Source organism: Varroa jacobsoni, unplaced genomic scaffold, assembly GCF_002532875.2.
Source record: "Varroa jacobsoni isolate VJ856 unplaced genomic scaffold, vjacob_1.0 scaffold_448, whole genome shotgun sequence".
NCBI classification, from domain to species: Eukaryota; Metazoa; Arthropoda; class Arachnida; order Mesostigmata; family Varroidae; genus Varroa; species Varroa jacobsoni.
Window position 1 is genome coordinate 248,650 of NW_019213350.1, and position 17,698 is coordinate 266,347.

The 17,698-nt window shown below is 42.4% G+C and overlaps 1 protein-coding gene across 1 annotated transcript in view; it reads right to left on the minus strand.

The window, feature by feature from the left end:
- Positions 1 to 17,698, minus strand: part of LOC111260503 (glutamate receptor ionotropic, kainate 2) — a 126,078-nt gene that overhangs the window by 42,994 nt on the left and 65,386 nt on the right. Inside the window, exons 10-12 of the mRNA XM_086968368.1 lie at positions 14,556 to 14,856; positions 5,041 to 5,335; positions 3,190 to 3,431 (exon numbers count right to left, since the gene is read on the minus strand). Coding sequence (XP_086824494.1) covers positions 3,190 to 3,431; positions 5,041 to 5,335; positions 14,556 to 14,856 — 838 coding nt within the window. The remainder of the gene's footprint in view (positions 1 to 3,189; positions 3,432 to 5,040; positions 5,336 to 14,555; positions 14,857 to 17,698) is intronic.

A 17,698-nucleotide genomic window follows, 5' to 3' on the forward strand; every position in this document is an offset into this window, starting at 1 on the left:
TACGATCGATACATAGAAATGATAAGTTCACCCGGGCCTCATACGGATAATTAGCATGCTCATTATAGGTCGAAACACTAGTTTATCGGTATTATTCCCCCATTCGGTTAGAAGCACAGCTGCTTTTTGTTTAATAACAAAAACATATATCAACAAATACGCCATCTTGGCTCATTGTCTATGTTTTTGCATACTTGAAGTAGATTTTATTGAGATAATTAAATGATGCTTCTTTACATAACATCTGAAGAGAACCTACGCTAGACTGACAAAGAGAATAATAGAGACAGCGGTCGAAGCCAAGAATAGATATAGCATGAGTCTGAAACGTATAGGTAGGCAATTCGGGAAGAGTAGAATTACAGAATTAAGCATTTATCGTAACTCCAAGAGCAGCGGCTGAGAGATACTTTCGACCCAGGAATGCTCTAAAATGAAAGAACGTAAGTTCTGAATAGAAGCGAATTCTGGCCATGATACGGCCGGAAAGAAAACCCGATCAAACCCTGCAAACGGCTTGAAAAAGGCGTTTGGGCAACAGACAAAAAGCTCTTTTTTTTTACCAGACTCTATAGGTCAAACTGATGAAAGAACGATCTTTCGATTTTCGATACGGGTTTTGCCTTATATACATGAGAACTAGGAAAAACAGGGCTGAGGGATGTTCCTGCTGCTACGCCAGACCCAGAGCAGAATGCCGTGTTAGCGTCAGACGCTCATTCTTGCTAGCGCAGAGGTTTTCAATTTACTTGCCTTTAGGCCCTTACCGGGTTGCCGCTGTATCCAAACTAACCGAAAAAGCCAGTCGTTTGTACTTCAATGAGACTGTGGCAATAATCATCGCCACAAACGCCGCCAGCAACTTCCGGCACTAAAAGGCGTCTGGAGTAGTCCCGGCAGCCTATCTCCGTTCGGATATAATCGTCTAGAATAAATGAGTTGGCTCGATTAAACACAATGCCGAAGTTCATCCGGAGGAAACTCTGCCAAAGAAGGAAACCTATCGGTTCTTTCAACTATTTGGCTGATTGGATTGCGCACTGAAATCAAAATTGCGTGACGCGTTGTTGTTCTTTGTAGTATGTGGCTGTACGGCTGAAGGACGTGCTGCGTACGATAAGGATATCAGCAGGGTGTCGCATGCTCCTGTTGAGAGGAGTTATTACACAGAAAATGGTATAAAGATAAATAGAAGCCATCTATATAGCGCGACTGACTGACAATTCTTGCAGCCCACAGCCAACCGTAACGCGGACATCCTATTGTTTTTCGCTAGGCTTTATTGCTGGTGCAAGCATTCTAATATTGTAGTTAACGCTAACTAAGACGCGTAACTGCATGCGTGATCCCTTATAGCGTTCTCCGTCCGATCTGTTCGGAGCCTCGAAGATCGGTTTTAATGCAAAGAAACCCCCTCTGTCTCATTTTTCATTATCTGAAATGAAAATTTGAACGGGTCAACTCAGAACGTCCTAGGCAATTCACAACATCCGTTATAGTGGGTAATGCGACAGCTGTCAATGGGCCTCTTTTAGCTTAAAACATAAAAAGGCTTTCCCTCCATTTGGCTGTGTTATATCTACAGGCTTCTTGACGCTATATCAACTTAATATCCAATGTGTTATTTCACAATCTCACATACTCGCTTCGTTTGTCGCCGGCGCCGCCATCGCGGCCAGTGTCGCGTTCCTGATATAAACCATAGCAGAGGATGATATCAAGTCAAGGCTGGATATCGAACGCATTCAAACTTCAGCAGCGAACGGCGGTAAGTAGCGGATTGCGGTTCACCCAATAACAAAAGTTATCAAGTTACTGGCTTTGGATGGGCACCTACATGATTGAAGTCAGTCAGAGTTAGACGTCTTACGCATAGTTTTCGGCTGTTTTGCTTCGAAGCTCCGTTTTGCTCAATCGTTTTCTGTTCCGTTTGGAGACTTCAGACAGGGGCTTCGGTGCATTTATAAAAAGTGAATGTTAACATTGGCAGTAGATATGTTATTGCTCTTCGATGACTTTTTTCCGTACTCTCCTTCATTCCACATTTTTTCCTCAGCGTCAATCCACTGAGTCCATTGAACACGTGCAAGCGCCAGCTACCCCTTCCGCAACCGCAGCGGCCCCTGGGAGAGCTGCGCTAGCAGCAGCAGCAGCAGCAGCAGTAGTACCGAAAAGGGCGATAAAGGAAACCATCAATCACATGTCCTAATATGCCCCGCAATCTTTCCCTTTTTCTTTTTCAAACTCTCCAGTGCCCCCCATGGTGCACTGCTATGCCTTCGTTTTACGCGGTCATTGTCATGGTTCTGGTTGTTACCGTTTCAGCTAATCATATCGTTTCAGGATCGCAAGGATTGTTGCTCTTTCGTCTGCTCAACGTTGTGTTTAGACAACGTCTTGTGTCTACAATCAAAAACGTTCTAACGTTTTTGATTGTAGGGAAAAGAACATACGTGGCATATACACAAGCAGCCGGCATGCACGCATAGAGGTCGATGACAGAACACATGCGGTCCGACAATAAACGGCGACTGGACGACATTTAGTGAAGATGTTCTCGCACGCTAAGACCCACGTAATTCACGGCTATACTACATAGAGCTGGTTCAATGTTCCTGTACGTGGCGTATTCGGTGATAGAAACGAATGAAGCGCAAAGAAATGCTAATGAACACAAACCCAACAATTGCTCTCTCTGGAAATCGAAATGCTAGAACGAGTAAAGAAACTTAAGTGGGTCATGATGAAACTAAAGACAATTTCGCCCCTTTAAACGTAATCAACGCTGTTGCTTTGTTTCCCTGACCCGGTGGTATGGACTTGTGGTCAAATTGTGCGCCTTAGCATCACCGCCGTCTCTCTGATCACCACAAGGCGAGGAAATTGAATGGCTTGCAACCACAGAGTATCTCTATACATAAGGCACAGCCGTATCGTCGCCGCCATTCCCCCACCAATGATAACTTTAGACGACGTTTGAAATGGAACGCGTAAAAACTTATGCAAGTATTCATATATGTCGACCGTCTTTCATGTGTTTGGTTTATTCGATATTTATGATACGTGAATAAGGCACCCAGTTTTGGCTGGCAATAACTGGCTATGCCATTATGTCACAATGACGGACACTACAGAAGCTTTTTTCAAAGCGTCCAAACATGTGTGAAAATGTAAATACACAATACTTACCTTTCTCCTGGAGGTCGAGTATGGCTAACGAAAGTTTGTCTCTCCATGGCGACCCGATAGGGGTGCCAATGCCATAGCCTTTATTGTCGAGTAGGCCACCGACGGCCGTTAGGTTACAATCACGCTGTACCTTATAGTCCAACATCGTGGACTCCATGAGGAATGCATAGTTGCCTTCGAGAACCTTCTCGACGCCCTCTTCGTACGTGCTCACAAATACGGTAGGACGGTTTTTCATATATCTGAAAAATAATGTTGACCAAGGAAATTAAGCCATAGATATCTATCTGTATGACGTGTCCATTTGTACAAAGCCCAATGACATAGGAATTCTATTCTTTTTTTTTTTTTTTGTTTTTATATAAAGCCGCCCAGTCACTGATAGATATTCAGACGTGATTTTCTTTCCTTGTTGCTGGTGATAAAAATTACTCTTTTTTGGCAGTCGTTTGTTCAGCGATGTTCCTATTGCAATAATGCTTAATGTGATCACGTACTTACGTTTATCGTTTTCGCAAATTCGTTTGTAGCACATCACCCGTTTTCCACCGACAAATAGTCCAATGACTGACAGAATATTTATGTACCTAAAGCATATATATAGCTAAAGCACCCTATTTTCATGTCTATCTAGGCATTCTTCGTACAAAAAGACATTTAGTTCCAGCTATGTACTTGGGCTCCAATGCTGAATCTACTTCGATCGTTTCTTCAGTGCTTGGACCATTCGAATCAACTGGCGTCCTGGTGTGCGAAAAATCTCCCTACCGTGTTTTTTTTTTCAAAAAAAGCTCCCTACTACAATTTTTTTTCAGTTTCCTTTTTATTCACCTATGAAAGGTCGTAGCTTTATAAAAGTGGCGACTCACCATATTTTTCTCATAACCCTATGACCTATAGTTAATTCAGCTAATCATTAGCTGACCAAAAAGCCCAATCCCAGTATTCTATGAATTCTAGTCTAACTTGAACCAAATATACTGGCACATTATGCCGTTTAGCGTAGATGGTATAGACGATTTTGGATGCACAGTTCTCGATTTAGAATGTACACATTAAAGAATAGGTTACAGTCATGGAGTCCAAGTTCCTCTGTTGTACAGAATATTCAATAAGGAAAAAATGCATTATATGAAGCGCTTCATTTTGCCAGTATCTCAACGTGTCCGAGCTTAGCCGACCTCCCGCTGTCCATTTTTTCTGCCTTAGAGAAAGAAAAAAATCAGCCTTTTGCTTTACGGCAAGGTTTATCAAGCCTAGTATTCAACAGAAAGGCGCATTCACGTCGGTCACGGCGAACTCCGCAACAGGGAGAGAAGATTTGTTGCAAATACTGCTGGCGGTAGTGTTGTATTGTACGAAAGAGAGCCCAGTATATTGAAGCACCACTTCGTCCTTCGGATATTCGTCGCTTGCTAACTTCTTGGCCTTGTCGGACTTCTTATGATGATTTCTTTTTGGAGAACTTGGTAGTTCACACAAATTTGTCTAGACGTGTACGCGTGCCCACTTCATTTAGTTGGTTGCCGGGAAAACGTCTTTTTTGTCTCTAGTACACGTCGATACACTAAACACGGAATATCGCTGATAAAAAATGACTTGACTATTGACGTATATAACGTAATCAGTCATAAACAGATCGGGAACAATGCCTACCCTGAGAGTTACGATGGTTGAATGCATGCACTATAAATGTGTGCAATGTAACAATATAAAACATACGCTTTTTATACTAAAAGGTAGGCATATGCTCTAGTCTTAAAAAGCTAAACTTACTTGAAAGCTAAACTGTATTGTTACTTTTAAGAAAAAAATCAGCTTGTTCCACATGGAAATCTCGCAGCCACTTACCTCCACATCTTCTGGTAGAGTTCAAGTTTGGAGTCGCGAAAGAAAGTCATCGTTGATCCGGAGTCGAGTGTTCCATAAGCAATTTTGGATTGATCGGCAAGATCTTCAACGGACTCGATCGGAGTGATCATGCGCTCGACGGTGAGGAAGGCCGCCAAATTGGCTGTATACGACGAGATCAAAATGAGCGTGAAGAACCACCAGATGGTGCCTACCATTCGTGTCGATGTTGCCTTCGGGTTCAAATCGCAACCCTGATGCATCAGAGTCACGATCGTGAACCAAAAACTATTGCCTGCAAAATGCATAGATAAGAAGCGAACGGACAAATGTAAGTTTTGGCTGAGAATTCAGAAAAGCGGGCATATAGCTAGAACCGCTGCGTATACACACTCTCCTATAGATAATTGCTCGTATATATTCAATACAAATGTAGAGGCAACTTTGACCACATGATACTTTGTCTAGGTGGGTTTTTCTAAATTGACTACGATCCATGCTGCTTGTTTTTTTTTTATTCTAAATTGCTTCGTCTCTTTTGTGAGTGTCAAACGTTTTCCTTTTTTTTTTTCCAATTTATTTACAGCTGTACTCTTTGTAGAAAGGGATTATCGAAGAAATATCCGGAACGTCTCACGAGTCAGCTAACTCTCCAGTTTCACCTATATCATTTGAAATTTCTGACACGGTCGCCCCCTGGGGAAGTTATCCCTAAAATTTCACTTCCGTGCCTCATGTCTCGTTTGTCAAGTGGTCAGGGAATGCAACAAGGAGCCGAACATAGAACATATGGAGGCAGATCAGCGTCATTGCCGGAGCTTCCTATATCCTGATCGGCCTAGACAGAGATGGCCATTAGATAAGTGGATATGGCGCTATGGGTAGCGACCGACGACCCGAGAGCGCCTCCTGGTTCTTGCCCTTAGGCAACAAAGTTCAGCCTTTTTGGTGTCATCCTTTTTTGGGGGTCAGCGTGGCGTTTGCGCTTGATCTGGCCTAGTATGGCTTCGCCTGCACAGTCTTCCATAATCCTAACCATGTTATTTCTATTTTCTTCCAGCGAAACTCGACTGTATAGGCTGTATGTGTAAGGTAATCTGTATACGGTATTAACCCCGTGCCTCGCGCAGATTGCCAACTATGCAACCTGCAAGTAACTGTTATATATCTAATTTGTATTTTTTCCTAATTATGGTTATAGGCCATGTTAGTTTAGAAAAACAAATCTAGCCTACACAAATGAATACTAAAATTCTCGCTGTTACTCGCTCGATTAACAATAGCTCACCAAGTGCTTTAATTATTGCTAACAAAGAATTTCTAGGAAACAAAAATAAGATTAATATTGCATTTTATTGGTGACTAAGTGTGAGCTATTAAATATATTCTTTGCAAAAATGAAGGTAACTTCAGTGAGATTTGAGGTGTTGCTTATGATCTACGATGCACGTGGATTTTCGGGATCTAATGAGGTTCGCTGCAGTATAATATAGTTTTTTCAGGCTTTTGCAGCCTTTTTTTACTCAGTAATAGTTTTTCCACATCCAAACTGTGACGTCAAGTTCGTGCATTAAAGAAACGAAAACGCTTCGGAAGAAATGAGAAAAGTTTAAGGACCACCCATATATTTTATCAGTTGGTCTTCTGCGGAGGGCCAATATGTCACTTTCGACTATGGACCTTTGAGCTCATCATCAAATACTTTTTTATAAGCACTATTACTGCCCAGGGTTGTCTCGCGACAAAGCAATCTTTACAAGCACGGTATTAAGCTCGCATCGCTAGTTGGCGTTAGTTGCTATCGACAGTAAACAACCTCTTGTACAAAAATAGAGGGAAAGAGACCTGCAAAAGTTTCGGTGATGACAGGACACTGTTCTTTGCTAAAGACATAAATCACAGCCGTGGACTGTCGCGTCGTTGTATCCACTAGTGCTTGCTTCCTCTACTTAAAGCTTTTCCTTACGATTGTCTACTCTGACGTGTATGCGAGCCATGACGCTTTATTATTGTTATTATATTATTATTATAATTATTCTCAAGCCTTCATATCTTATATCTGTTGTTTGAAACGGCGCTATTTTGCTTCGGTCTCAGTGCCAGACTAGCTACGTCGTCCGTTCATATGTGCTTTTGCTCATCCGCTTAAACACGGAAACGCTCTTTTCGCTATTTCTAATAGGGACGATGGCACGCACATGCACTAACGCATATTTCGAGACGCTGTACGTGCAATGGCCAACTAGCCGCCCATACTGAAAGAATTAACGTTTTGCGAACAGAAAACGGTGAAAAGGGAAGTGAACAGGAATCTTTGTAGAAAACAGAGCCGGTACGAGATGGTCCCTCCAGCAGTCGGTCTTCACGAATGTGTATTGCCTACACACTAAGGCTAACCCTGCAAAGGTGCGTCTAGTGGCGACCCTTGTGTGGCACGCGACGCTTAAGGCCCATGCATGCTCGTCATCCACTTCCAAACGAAGAAGGTATGGGGCAAAGGACAGCCTGCTCGGGTTTTAGTTGCGAAGTCTTACAAACAGCTGGGTAAAAACTGCGATGTTATACTATCGGCGCCCTTCGGTACAATAAAGCTGAATGAGAAGAACTGACGAATGGAGGCTTCACGAGGTATTGTGTCCACTGGATAGTAGCTAAGAACGGAAAGGGCCCATGTTCGTGTGTGGAAGAAACAAATCAGAATAGGAAGAAAAATGTCTAGCTAGCAACTTTTTAGCGCTAGGAATTTGTTTAGCGACAGCCGCCATGTATAGTACGTGATGGCAGAACAGGGGATTTTGTCGAAGTGAATTCTAATAGGGCTTGAAGAATGGGGTCGAGCAAGGTGAAGCGACAAGAACCACTGCACAGAATATAGCCCACAGCAAGCGGTCTCTGGAAATAAAGGCCAGTGTACTTTGAACAGAAAGTACAACAACGAGAGTTTGAAATGTTCCAGTGTAATGCAGTCGTCGACTATTGTTGACTGAAATACTTGCTAGACCTTGTAGTGCCTAGTCGACTTCCTTTTGTAAACGCGAGATGTTTTATGGGCCGTAACATGCAATGCACGAAATGCAAAAAAGATATGTGGCATGGTAACAAGCGCATCAAGCGGGAACATTTGGATAGATGGGCTGTCTGTAACGCCTTCGCCCTGCTATATTTTTATTCGTGACCTAAGACTAACGTTTCAAGTAGTTCAATTGAGCAAAGCAGGGCATATTCACTTGGAGACGCTTGACCGTGAACTGTGTTCTTATGTCATTACTGTCGTAATGTAGTTGTTCCCACAAACTAGACCTCCATACATTTATATACAACGGCGGCGATAATTTGAGAGCTTTTTTGAACGTAACCCTGCGGTTCAATTTTGAAAGCGTCTCACGCACGCGGCTCTAAAAAGCTGTTGAGTACTATTCTAGGCACTCTCAATGTCAGCTAAACAGGAACTTCTGGTTAACTACATCGAGTTAGCCGACTGTAATTTAATGAACTTTCACGCACATTGACAACCACTTATATTAGGCAGTTTTAGCTATTTTTTACTTTAATCAGAGTGTCAATGTTTTCGATTGAAAGATGCTATACGTTAGCAAAGATAGATACTTTTGTCAGTTTTGGATATTTTAGTGGATGAATGAATTTTAGTAGATTATATAGTAGCAGAACGGAGGATAATCCTTGAAGATCTAATTTTCTAAGTATGTCACTAGTAATTTGCAAAAAGAAAGCTGGTTGTTGGTAAGAATTATTGTTCGATAGTCATGTTTTTGAAGAGATACTTGAAGAAGAATTATATGATTGTATTGATCACAAAACTAGATTTACAAAAACTCATTTGACTTGTTTTAGCTAGCATGACTGTTTATAATTCGTCTCTTGGATTTATGTATATCCTTTGTCAAGCTCCTCTACGGTCGGTATGATCGCGGCGAGCTGAAGTATGGATGCATCTCTTGTCAGCCATTTGTACATGAAGCCATCTGCCATGCTATATCCCCTTTATAGCTTCCGTTCACTTTATGACTCCTACTCCTTATGTAACATGGCCTAGAGCATTGGCCACATTCTTGCCGCCGTCCGCCTAAGAATCGTCTAAGGTGTCCCTCTAGGTTTCGGATGCGGCAATCGTCTTGTGCTCAGTCGATTTACCCTTGCCTCTAACAGTGCTTATCGCTTGAAAAACATATAAAGAAAAAAGGCGTAGGACGTCTTGACAATAACGATTATTGTATCAACACACTAAGAACTCTTTCAAACAATACGTATCCGATTTATCTGCGAGCCACGGTTATCTGGAACAGCCCATTGGGCTCGACTGCATCGATATGTCCTAACATATCCTTATTGATGTCACTGCCTTGTCCTTTGTCACAATTTGATAAAATTAAACTGTAAACAAAAACCGAAACAATTAATAATACGATTAAATGACAAAAAGCTTTTAAAGTTTGAATAAATTTAGCTCAGCTTCGTTCATTTTCTAGTTTGGATAGATGTTATATTAACAATATTATATTCAGGTTGACACGAAGATGTATTCTTGCCATAGGCTCGCATGCCATCACGGCCCACTGCACGTTGTGATATTGATGTAGATATTAAAAAAAAAAAAAAAAAGGATATATATATATATATATATACACTGTTCTAAGAGCTAAAACATATTCAGCGTTCTTCTAAGCGATACAAAAGTAAAACCTTAGCATATGATGCTTACGCTCATTACGCTTTGCTAACATATCAAATATATATATATACCACCATAGTAACTGGTGGCTCTGAGCTGTAGAAACAACATATAACTGAAAACCGACCAAGTTAGTTTTCATTGTTAGTACAGCCATAATTTTGCATCGTATGCTTACATAAAAACAACAGTAATATCATTCTTACTGAGATTGTTTCTTCATTCTTATTTACTCTTATTAGCTATTAGTTAGTGAACCTATTTCTCGTTCTGACCTAAACGGTGAAAAGTGGGAGATGGGAACGACTTGAGACCATTTGTTTAAATTGAGCCATGCTACAGACAAAGGCCATTTTAAAAATGCATCTCTTATTTTATCCACCAATCAACTTTTTCGTCTACGAGCAGTTTTGATATCACAAGGGCTCGTTCTGTTTATTAAACATATCGCCTAGCAGAGAACAGCTTGTTTACTTTATCACATATTTGCCTATGGCGTAAAGGTATTCAGGTCATTTTTGATCGGAACCCACGTTTCTATTTCTCACGCTGCTCCTTGATGAATCTTCTTAACTGCTCGATTAACTATCGTCCATGGCCTCAGCTACAGCCTTGCGCAAGCTCACCGCAAAGGCTTCAGTATTCAGCTGCAGCTTCGACTGAGGATACGCTGACTGGAACGAGTTTAAGCTAACAACCGCGGCATCACGTATTTCAGCTTTTGGCGTCAGCGTTCTGACAACAAGTCAAATGAGCAGTTGAAGTCGATGCAAACCGAGCCATTGAAGCTTAACTCTCACTCCGTGACCGATGCAAATATCATCGGCACGCAGCCGTCCGATGTCCTATACCACCTCCCATCGGCCAATCCAGAAACAACAACAGTGGCAACAGCAGTGGTAACCATTGTTGGCAGAGCTGAGCAAACACGCACGCTTGGCGCGTTCTAATGAGGCGTGAGATCAAAGCCGTCCGCTGGAGCATGCGAGACTATGACATGAAAGAAACGCACAGCGGCGTGGTGACCAGCGCGGAAAGGAGGCCGGAACGCCGTCGAAATGGGAAGTCCGGCGGGCCAAACCGCGGTAAAGGGTCATGGTATAATTTGCCTTCGCTGTTGTTCAACGATCCAGTCACCCAGCTCTCGTCTTCTCCGTCTTAGCCCTATGTTTAAGTGTATATGTGGGAGGAGAAGTGGAAAAATAGCATTGGTAACACATATAGCTAAAAAAGAAAAAAAGACAAAACGAGATAAAAAAAAAGATGCCCTTAAAAACCATCGCGAATTCATGGACGCTATCAATGGCGCCAGCATAAAGGAAGACCTCCTGTTTGTGCCATTCCACTACCGAGGAAGACATCACGAAAAGCGAAGAGGGCGTGGAAGAGAAAAGAAAGGAACTGGGAGTTAAAGCAGGAAAACAGATACAACAGCCAACGGAGCCCTGCAAAAGGGTTCACATCATGGCTAACAGTTGCCAACGTCGGCTCTCACTCGGTTAAGGACATAATGGATGCTATACTTGCCGTCTTATCTGAAATGGGAATTTTCGCAGGGCACTTGGGGTCTCAGACACAAAGGTACGTACCTCTTAGTCTACAATAGCTCTCTTCTCTAGTGTCCATCGCAGTCCGGCTTCTCCTCAGCTAAATCCTATTGTGGCGCCAAATAGAGGCATACACTTGGGGCAAAGGTAACGAGATAACAAAAGAAATATTTCAGCAACAACCTCGCGGAAACGCACTTGCAATCATTTGAGAACTAGCTAGAGTTCGAGTTAAATAATTCCTGTTGTTGATCTTTACTTCTGGTTGCTAATGCTCTTTGTACCCAACAGTGCGTCCAGGTAGGCGAATAATTAAACTGCAGTAATAAAGTAAACCTGGCAAAGTGATGGCAGCTTGCTATGGGATCTTCTATAATGCCTTTTCGACTGAAATTTGGTGTCCCCTAAAGAAGGTTGGTCAGGTCCGCATCAACTTCACCCCGGTCGGAACCGGATCGCGGGTTTTGTAAGCGGAAAGAAACGTTCGAAATGATTAGCATGTTTTGATCAAGACAGTCATAAAGGCACCAAAAGGGCCGCAGTCAGTTTTTGCTTTTTGGTGGTCCAATTGGCGTTTGGAATCTGACTGACTGCCTGAATGGTTTGCAGACCATCAGCGGTCACGTGCTACACGTTCCACTTAATATGTTCACAGCTATGCTAGTAGTAGAGGCTGTTGCAGTATGTGTTCGTGTGCACGTGCGGCAACGTTGTTGCTGGGAGTTGTGTTAGAGGCAAAACGGCTCTATGTGTATTGACTGATCTGCCGACACAGTTCTATGTTTGTATCGGTGGTTCTGGCTCTCAACCTATTTACAATATTCAGGTACTCTCTGGCTCCTGTAAACAGAACCTCACTGTGCGTTTACCCCTAATGATCTTTTTTTTGCAAGCGTCCAAGCAGAACGCGATGTCTCACAGGGTCTCGGCGCCGACACCTGGGCTACAAACTAATTTTATGACCCAGCTTCGCAACCCAACAAAGTGGTAGCGAAGGCTAGGTGAAAGACCGTCGCTGATGTAGTGTTCTGATACGGAAAACTGCAAGCTGTTTGATGGTAGCGATTAACGTCGGGCAAAGGAGAAAAAACTAAGTATGTCATGGATGCTGCACCCCACTCGCTTTTGTGGGGGAAGGGTAGGAAAGGCACCGACCTGACGACGTGTGTAGTAGCGACATTTTGATGACTGATCGTTTTTAAATAACTTCCGTTAAAAAGAATTTATCAGCAATGCTGCAGAAACGTACACGTCACACTCATAGATCTGAATAATGAAGGGACCGGTATTACGATTTAGCGCTTCCATATGTATACATATATATGGACACGATTAGCTGCATTTTGCGAAAAATGTTCCGATTCTGAAGTGAAATATTGCACCATTTGACTACTTAGTTAACAACTAACAACTAGCTAAACGCGGATTTTTAAATTTGTTAGGCTAAATTAGCACGTCGCCAGGTGCTTCGTCTAACCGTCATAAGGCGCTATTCCTGTCAGGCGTGATGGCCTTATTTCAAAAAGCATAATCTGCCTTATACCAACAAAGCCTATACGGTACATCCGTTTCACTGTGGATAAAAAGGGCTGCTGCGTGTTGCTAAATGGTGTAAAGTCCCTGTTCGGCTATCAGAACAAAATCCGTATGACATTTCTTTGCTCTGTTTATGGGCGAACGAATCTCTTTCTGTTTTTCAGGGGCTAAACTTGTTCTGCCCAATTCCATTTGCCATTTTCCTATACCGGTCAATCTCTTGAAGACGACAAAATAAATATCTTATGTACTTTGACCAGCACGCGTATGCAAAACTTAGTGCTTTTATGGTCAAAATATCGACTTTTTAGCGGGTGATTAGAGTGAACGGTGTGACCTCATTTCGGCATACGTATACACTTATAACTAGTAAAACCCAGACGAAAAGAATACCAGTCGATCGTGGCGATTTTTCTTCGGCGTCGCAGTAGCTTCCATTTCATCGATTTGTGGCCCAATTTGATAAGACAAGGAACCCGTCGCTTAGCGAGAATCGTCGCTATACAATTTCGTTCGATAGAGTAAGCCCGACTTCGACCGTAGCGACATTAGCAGAAATCGTAGAATTTATAGCCACTTTCACTACTTGTATTAAATACAGGCGGTCCGTAATTTGATTTAGCACACAGTTAACACTAGAGGACATGAGTAAACATAAGCGAGGATGGTGACGATTATTTCAGCAACTTTGCCACGTCACAGGACTGCAAGGATTTAAGATTCGAAGCTTCAAGGATAAGGTGAGCGCGGGGCTAGACAGTTTGAATATTAAATAATAGTTGGCGCGTTTATTGTCCAACTACTGGAAGCGAGTAGGTCAGCTTGAAACCTGCGTGTGGAACACGTGTTCAAGAATGGAGAGATGGTCTTCGAGGAAAGGATTAATGGGGCCATAGTGGTTGATACAGACGATTTTCATGCAAACGTATCAAGTGTTTATATAAGAGATGTTGCAATTTTCTTTTGGCGAATAAGGGAGCCATTTTGCTAGGCACATGTTTCTCGGCTTGCTCTCTTGGTTCACCCGAAGTGGCTCACCCATTTTCTCCTATAGCGTTTATGGAAAAGATTCACGATACACGTAGACAAACGTCATACGGACAAAGAAAGAGGATACGGAAATAAGAAGAAACGAACGCTCCCAAGTAGCTCGCTCTCCTCTAATCTTATAGGCGACGGAATCGAAAAGTCCAGCATTGTGGGACATTTTGCCTGATCGAGATCAGGCAATAGGCAAGCGACCGATAGGCAGATGTGATCAACTAAAGCACTAGGTTCTTCAAAACGTTAATTGTCTGTTTTAGTAAAGTGTGTAAGTCAAAGCGAATCAGAGGACAGATGCAGGGTTCTCTAAAATATGTCTTCCAAACCTGTTTAGAAAAGGACACAGTTCTATTCAAAGGTTTTTAAGGTTGAGTCGTTTGTCAATTTCAAAAGCCACTACTTGCTGCTCATTGAAATTTTTTTTACTTAATGCTAAATAACTGTAAGTGTATCATTAAACGGAACATTAATGGAATTCTTTCAAGGAGTGTATTCACCTGGAAGCCAATGTTTGGACTGTGAATATCCAAATGCACGAAGACCTAAACCCGACAAACTGAGTGTCTTTTTTTGTCTGCTATATGCTATTTGTCAGAAAGCCTACGATTTATTCCAACATATTAGACCATATTCTTGTAATACAAAGGGATCCTTGCTGCCGAGCTAATATTGATCGTTATTATTAGTTATTAACTCACCCAGGCTGAATTGGTTCTCCATGAGTCCGGATTCTTTGACACACGGGTGAGGGTCCTTCCACTCGTAGGGCGAGAAACGCGCCACGAGGAACATGGTGCACGAGACGAGGACATACGCGCAGAGGACGTACATCCAAATGTACGTATCTAGAGGGCTCATAAAGGAAAACAGCTTCACCGGCATCCCGCTAGGCAGCTTGAACAAGATTTGAATTCCAAGGTTCATAAATGGCTTCGTGAAGTCGATCACACTTTCACGAGCGAAGTTGATCGTCATCGGAGCGACGGCAAGATCTGCATTCTGCAATATCGACGCCGAACAGGACACAAACAAGTATACACAAGAAATATGAAACACGCAAGTACAGTTATCATGACACAGTTTACAAAGAAGTATACGAAGAAAAGTTAGTGCATGAAAACATAAATATGATTGTATGGAAGCTGTTTATGTGCAGGGTATTCGAATGGGAAATACATAAATTCTCTTCAGGGAAACGCCCGGGACATCTGAGTTGTGTTCTAGGCTTAAGGCCTCATTATTTTTTTGTTTACTTGTTTTTAATGCTCGAAATGGGTCGTTTGCAGCCGCTTGTAAAATGGGACGCTAAACGAGACGGTATGCATCCCACGATGAGGTCAGTACAGACTGCATATTCAATTACTTCCTCTTCTCTCGGGTTCGCTTTTTGTATCATTGCTCGCGTCTGACGCTGAGGCTGCTGCTACTATCCGATGCGCTCGACAGATACGAATCTTCTAAATCGCGTTGTTACACAGACAACTCATAAGAGCAAAACATTTTTATTTCGAGAGAATCCCTCAGCCAGCAAAGACCTTACAGTAGCCTTCTCCCTTTGCCACGCAGCCGCCAGCCATGTGTCACACTCGTCGCATCACACACACAAAACGCACCAGAGAACGCGTTTTCTGTTAGACGCATGTGAGGTTTCTATTTTGTCTACTTGTTCGGTACTCATGTCCATCTCGGGTGTCGCGAGCAGCTTCTAAAATTTGCGAACTCGGTAAACGAAGAGAAGATTGAACAACGGCAAGGAAAGACGACAAAATATTAACTCAGCCTATGAGATGCCAGGTCAGACAGAAAACGAGTCTCGAGGTATTTTGACTCGAGCCAAGTATCTATTAGACAGTGAGATATATACGATTATGTGCAATCTAGTCTAGAAAATAGAAACATGGAATCCGGAACAACAACGCAGAACGAAGGCCGGGTGACGCGATTCCATCTATCTGAAACCAATGCGAACGCTTCAGCGCTATGCGATCCTAAATGCTTTGGTAAACAACGTAGAGGCCCTAATAAAGAAACAGGATTAAGAAAGAAGAAAGGTGTAGTTAAATAAACGTAGATGGTATCTGTACAATGGCGCAACAAGGTACGTGAAACAATCGTTGTCTATCGCTATGAGCCGCGGAGTGAACAACAGCGGGCCAAATAGATCACTATAAAGAGAATAAATTGTTTCTAGGTTCAAGCGAACCGTTGCCTGACCTGGTACGGAATTTACTATGGCAATCGTCCTTGCACATAGCCGCTGCCTGCTTGGGCGAGTATCACTGTTCGCGTACAAGGTACCTGATATAAGGCAGACATCGCTTCGAAATTTGCCTGCTTTCTTTATGTTGTACTCATACATGATACTTGAATGCCAATTCTAAGGCGTACGATGTGAAACGATAGAAAAGAAGCATCCAAAAAAAGATAGAACAAGAAAAAAGGGTATTTCGGCTACGCGAAGGTTACGCATCGCTCTGCATCGAGTCGTTCTTGCTGACTGCCCTGATCTTCACTAGTCGTATCGAACTTGATAGTATCGCAACCCAGAATGTTCTTCCGCCTCAACCCCCTCCTGTGACGGACCATCGAAGAAAAGATCCGCTTCTCACATCTTCGGTTCTGCCGCTAACTCTTACATGCTGATGCCATACTCGGGCCTTTAGCAGAGCAAAAGCCGTCTTCGTTCGCGGTATCTCTACCATTCATACCGTTGTCCCGTTCGTTTCTTGCTGAACGGAACCCGTCAAGATTTTCCAACACTCCAGTGGAATTCGTCTCACTGTGCCATCCCGGTAGTCCTCTTCGACCGTGCACAATGTATCTGTGCATTTAAGGATTTTAGCTAACGATAAAGCTTTCTTCTGCAGAAGCAACATATGCTCTATCCGGTTATTCTCTAGGCCTTCAAAGTCGAACAATATAATACTGTGCAGTATGTGTACGAAAATATATACATACAGAAGCTAAGGGGTCACTTTTCGAAATGAAATTATATGGGTAGGTTTGACTGCTTTATTTAGCAGGTTTGCTGTGTCGGTGAGACAATACCTGATCGACATGCAGGTTCCACGTGGAGCGGTGCGCTATGACAAAGACTCTATCTAAGTATGTTATGTTTCATAAATAACCCTAAAAGGATTCCAATATTTACCAAAGAGACAGCAGTTTTTGCACAATGAGGGCAAAGTTAGAGGATATATTCCACGTGTGACGAAGGGCTGCCATGTCGCCCTATGGCAGTCGAACTGTATACAAAATATGACTATTATTCATACAAAACATTCCGCAAACTTACATTCCCATAGTTTTTCGAAGTTTATATTACAGTTTCTATTGACAGTTAAAATAAATTTTTATAAATCCTTTTGATCTGGGTTAACCGTCACAACGTTTACATACCTGTACCATGTGTTTAAATTGTTAATCGAAATGATTTTTAGGCAAAAACAGCTTAACTGGGCAATATTTGCGTAGTAATGTGAACTGTGTCAGTGTGAGGCCAGCTATTGGATAAAAAGTGTGACCCATAAGCCTGTCAGTGCCAACTAAACATTAAGATTCTGGCCTTTGGCTTCTTTAAATTCCACGTTTTTCAGATCGTTATAGCCGAGATATGATCGCGTTGTTCCTTCGTGTGTAACGCGCGTAAGTATGTATATACTGGTAAAGGCTGCTCTGACGATATGAGCATGTGCCTTCGATTCTTTCAAGCCTTTTATTCTGTTACTACTATCCATTCGTGTTGTTGTAATTTACTATGAACCGATTTATCGGTGTGCTGAGTAATTTTTCATCGTGTGTCACCTAGCTAATCGACAAATGGGTTCGCGGTACCTCCTCG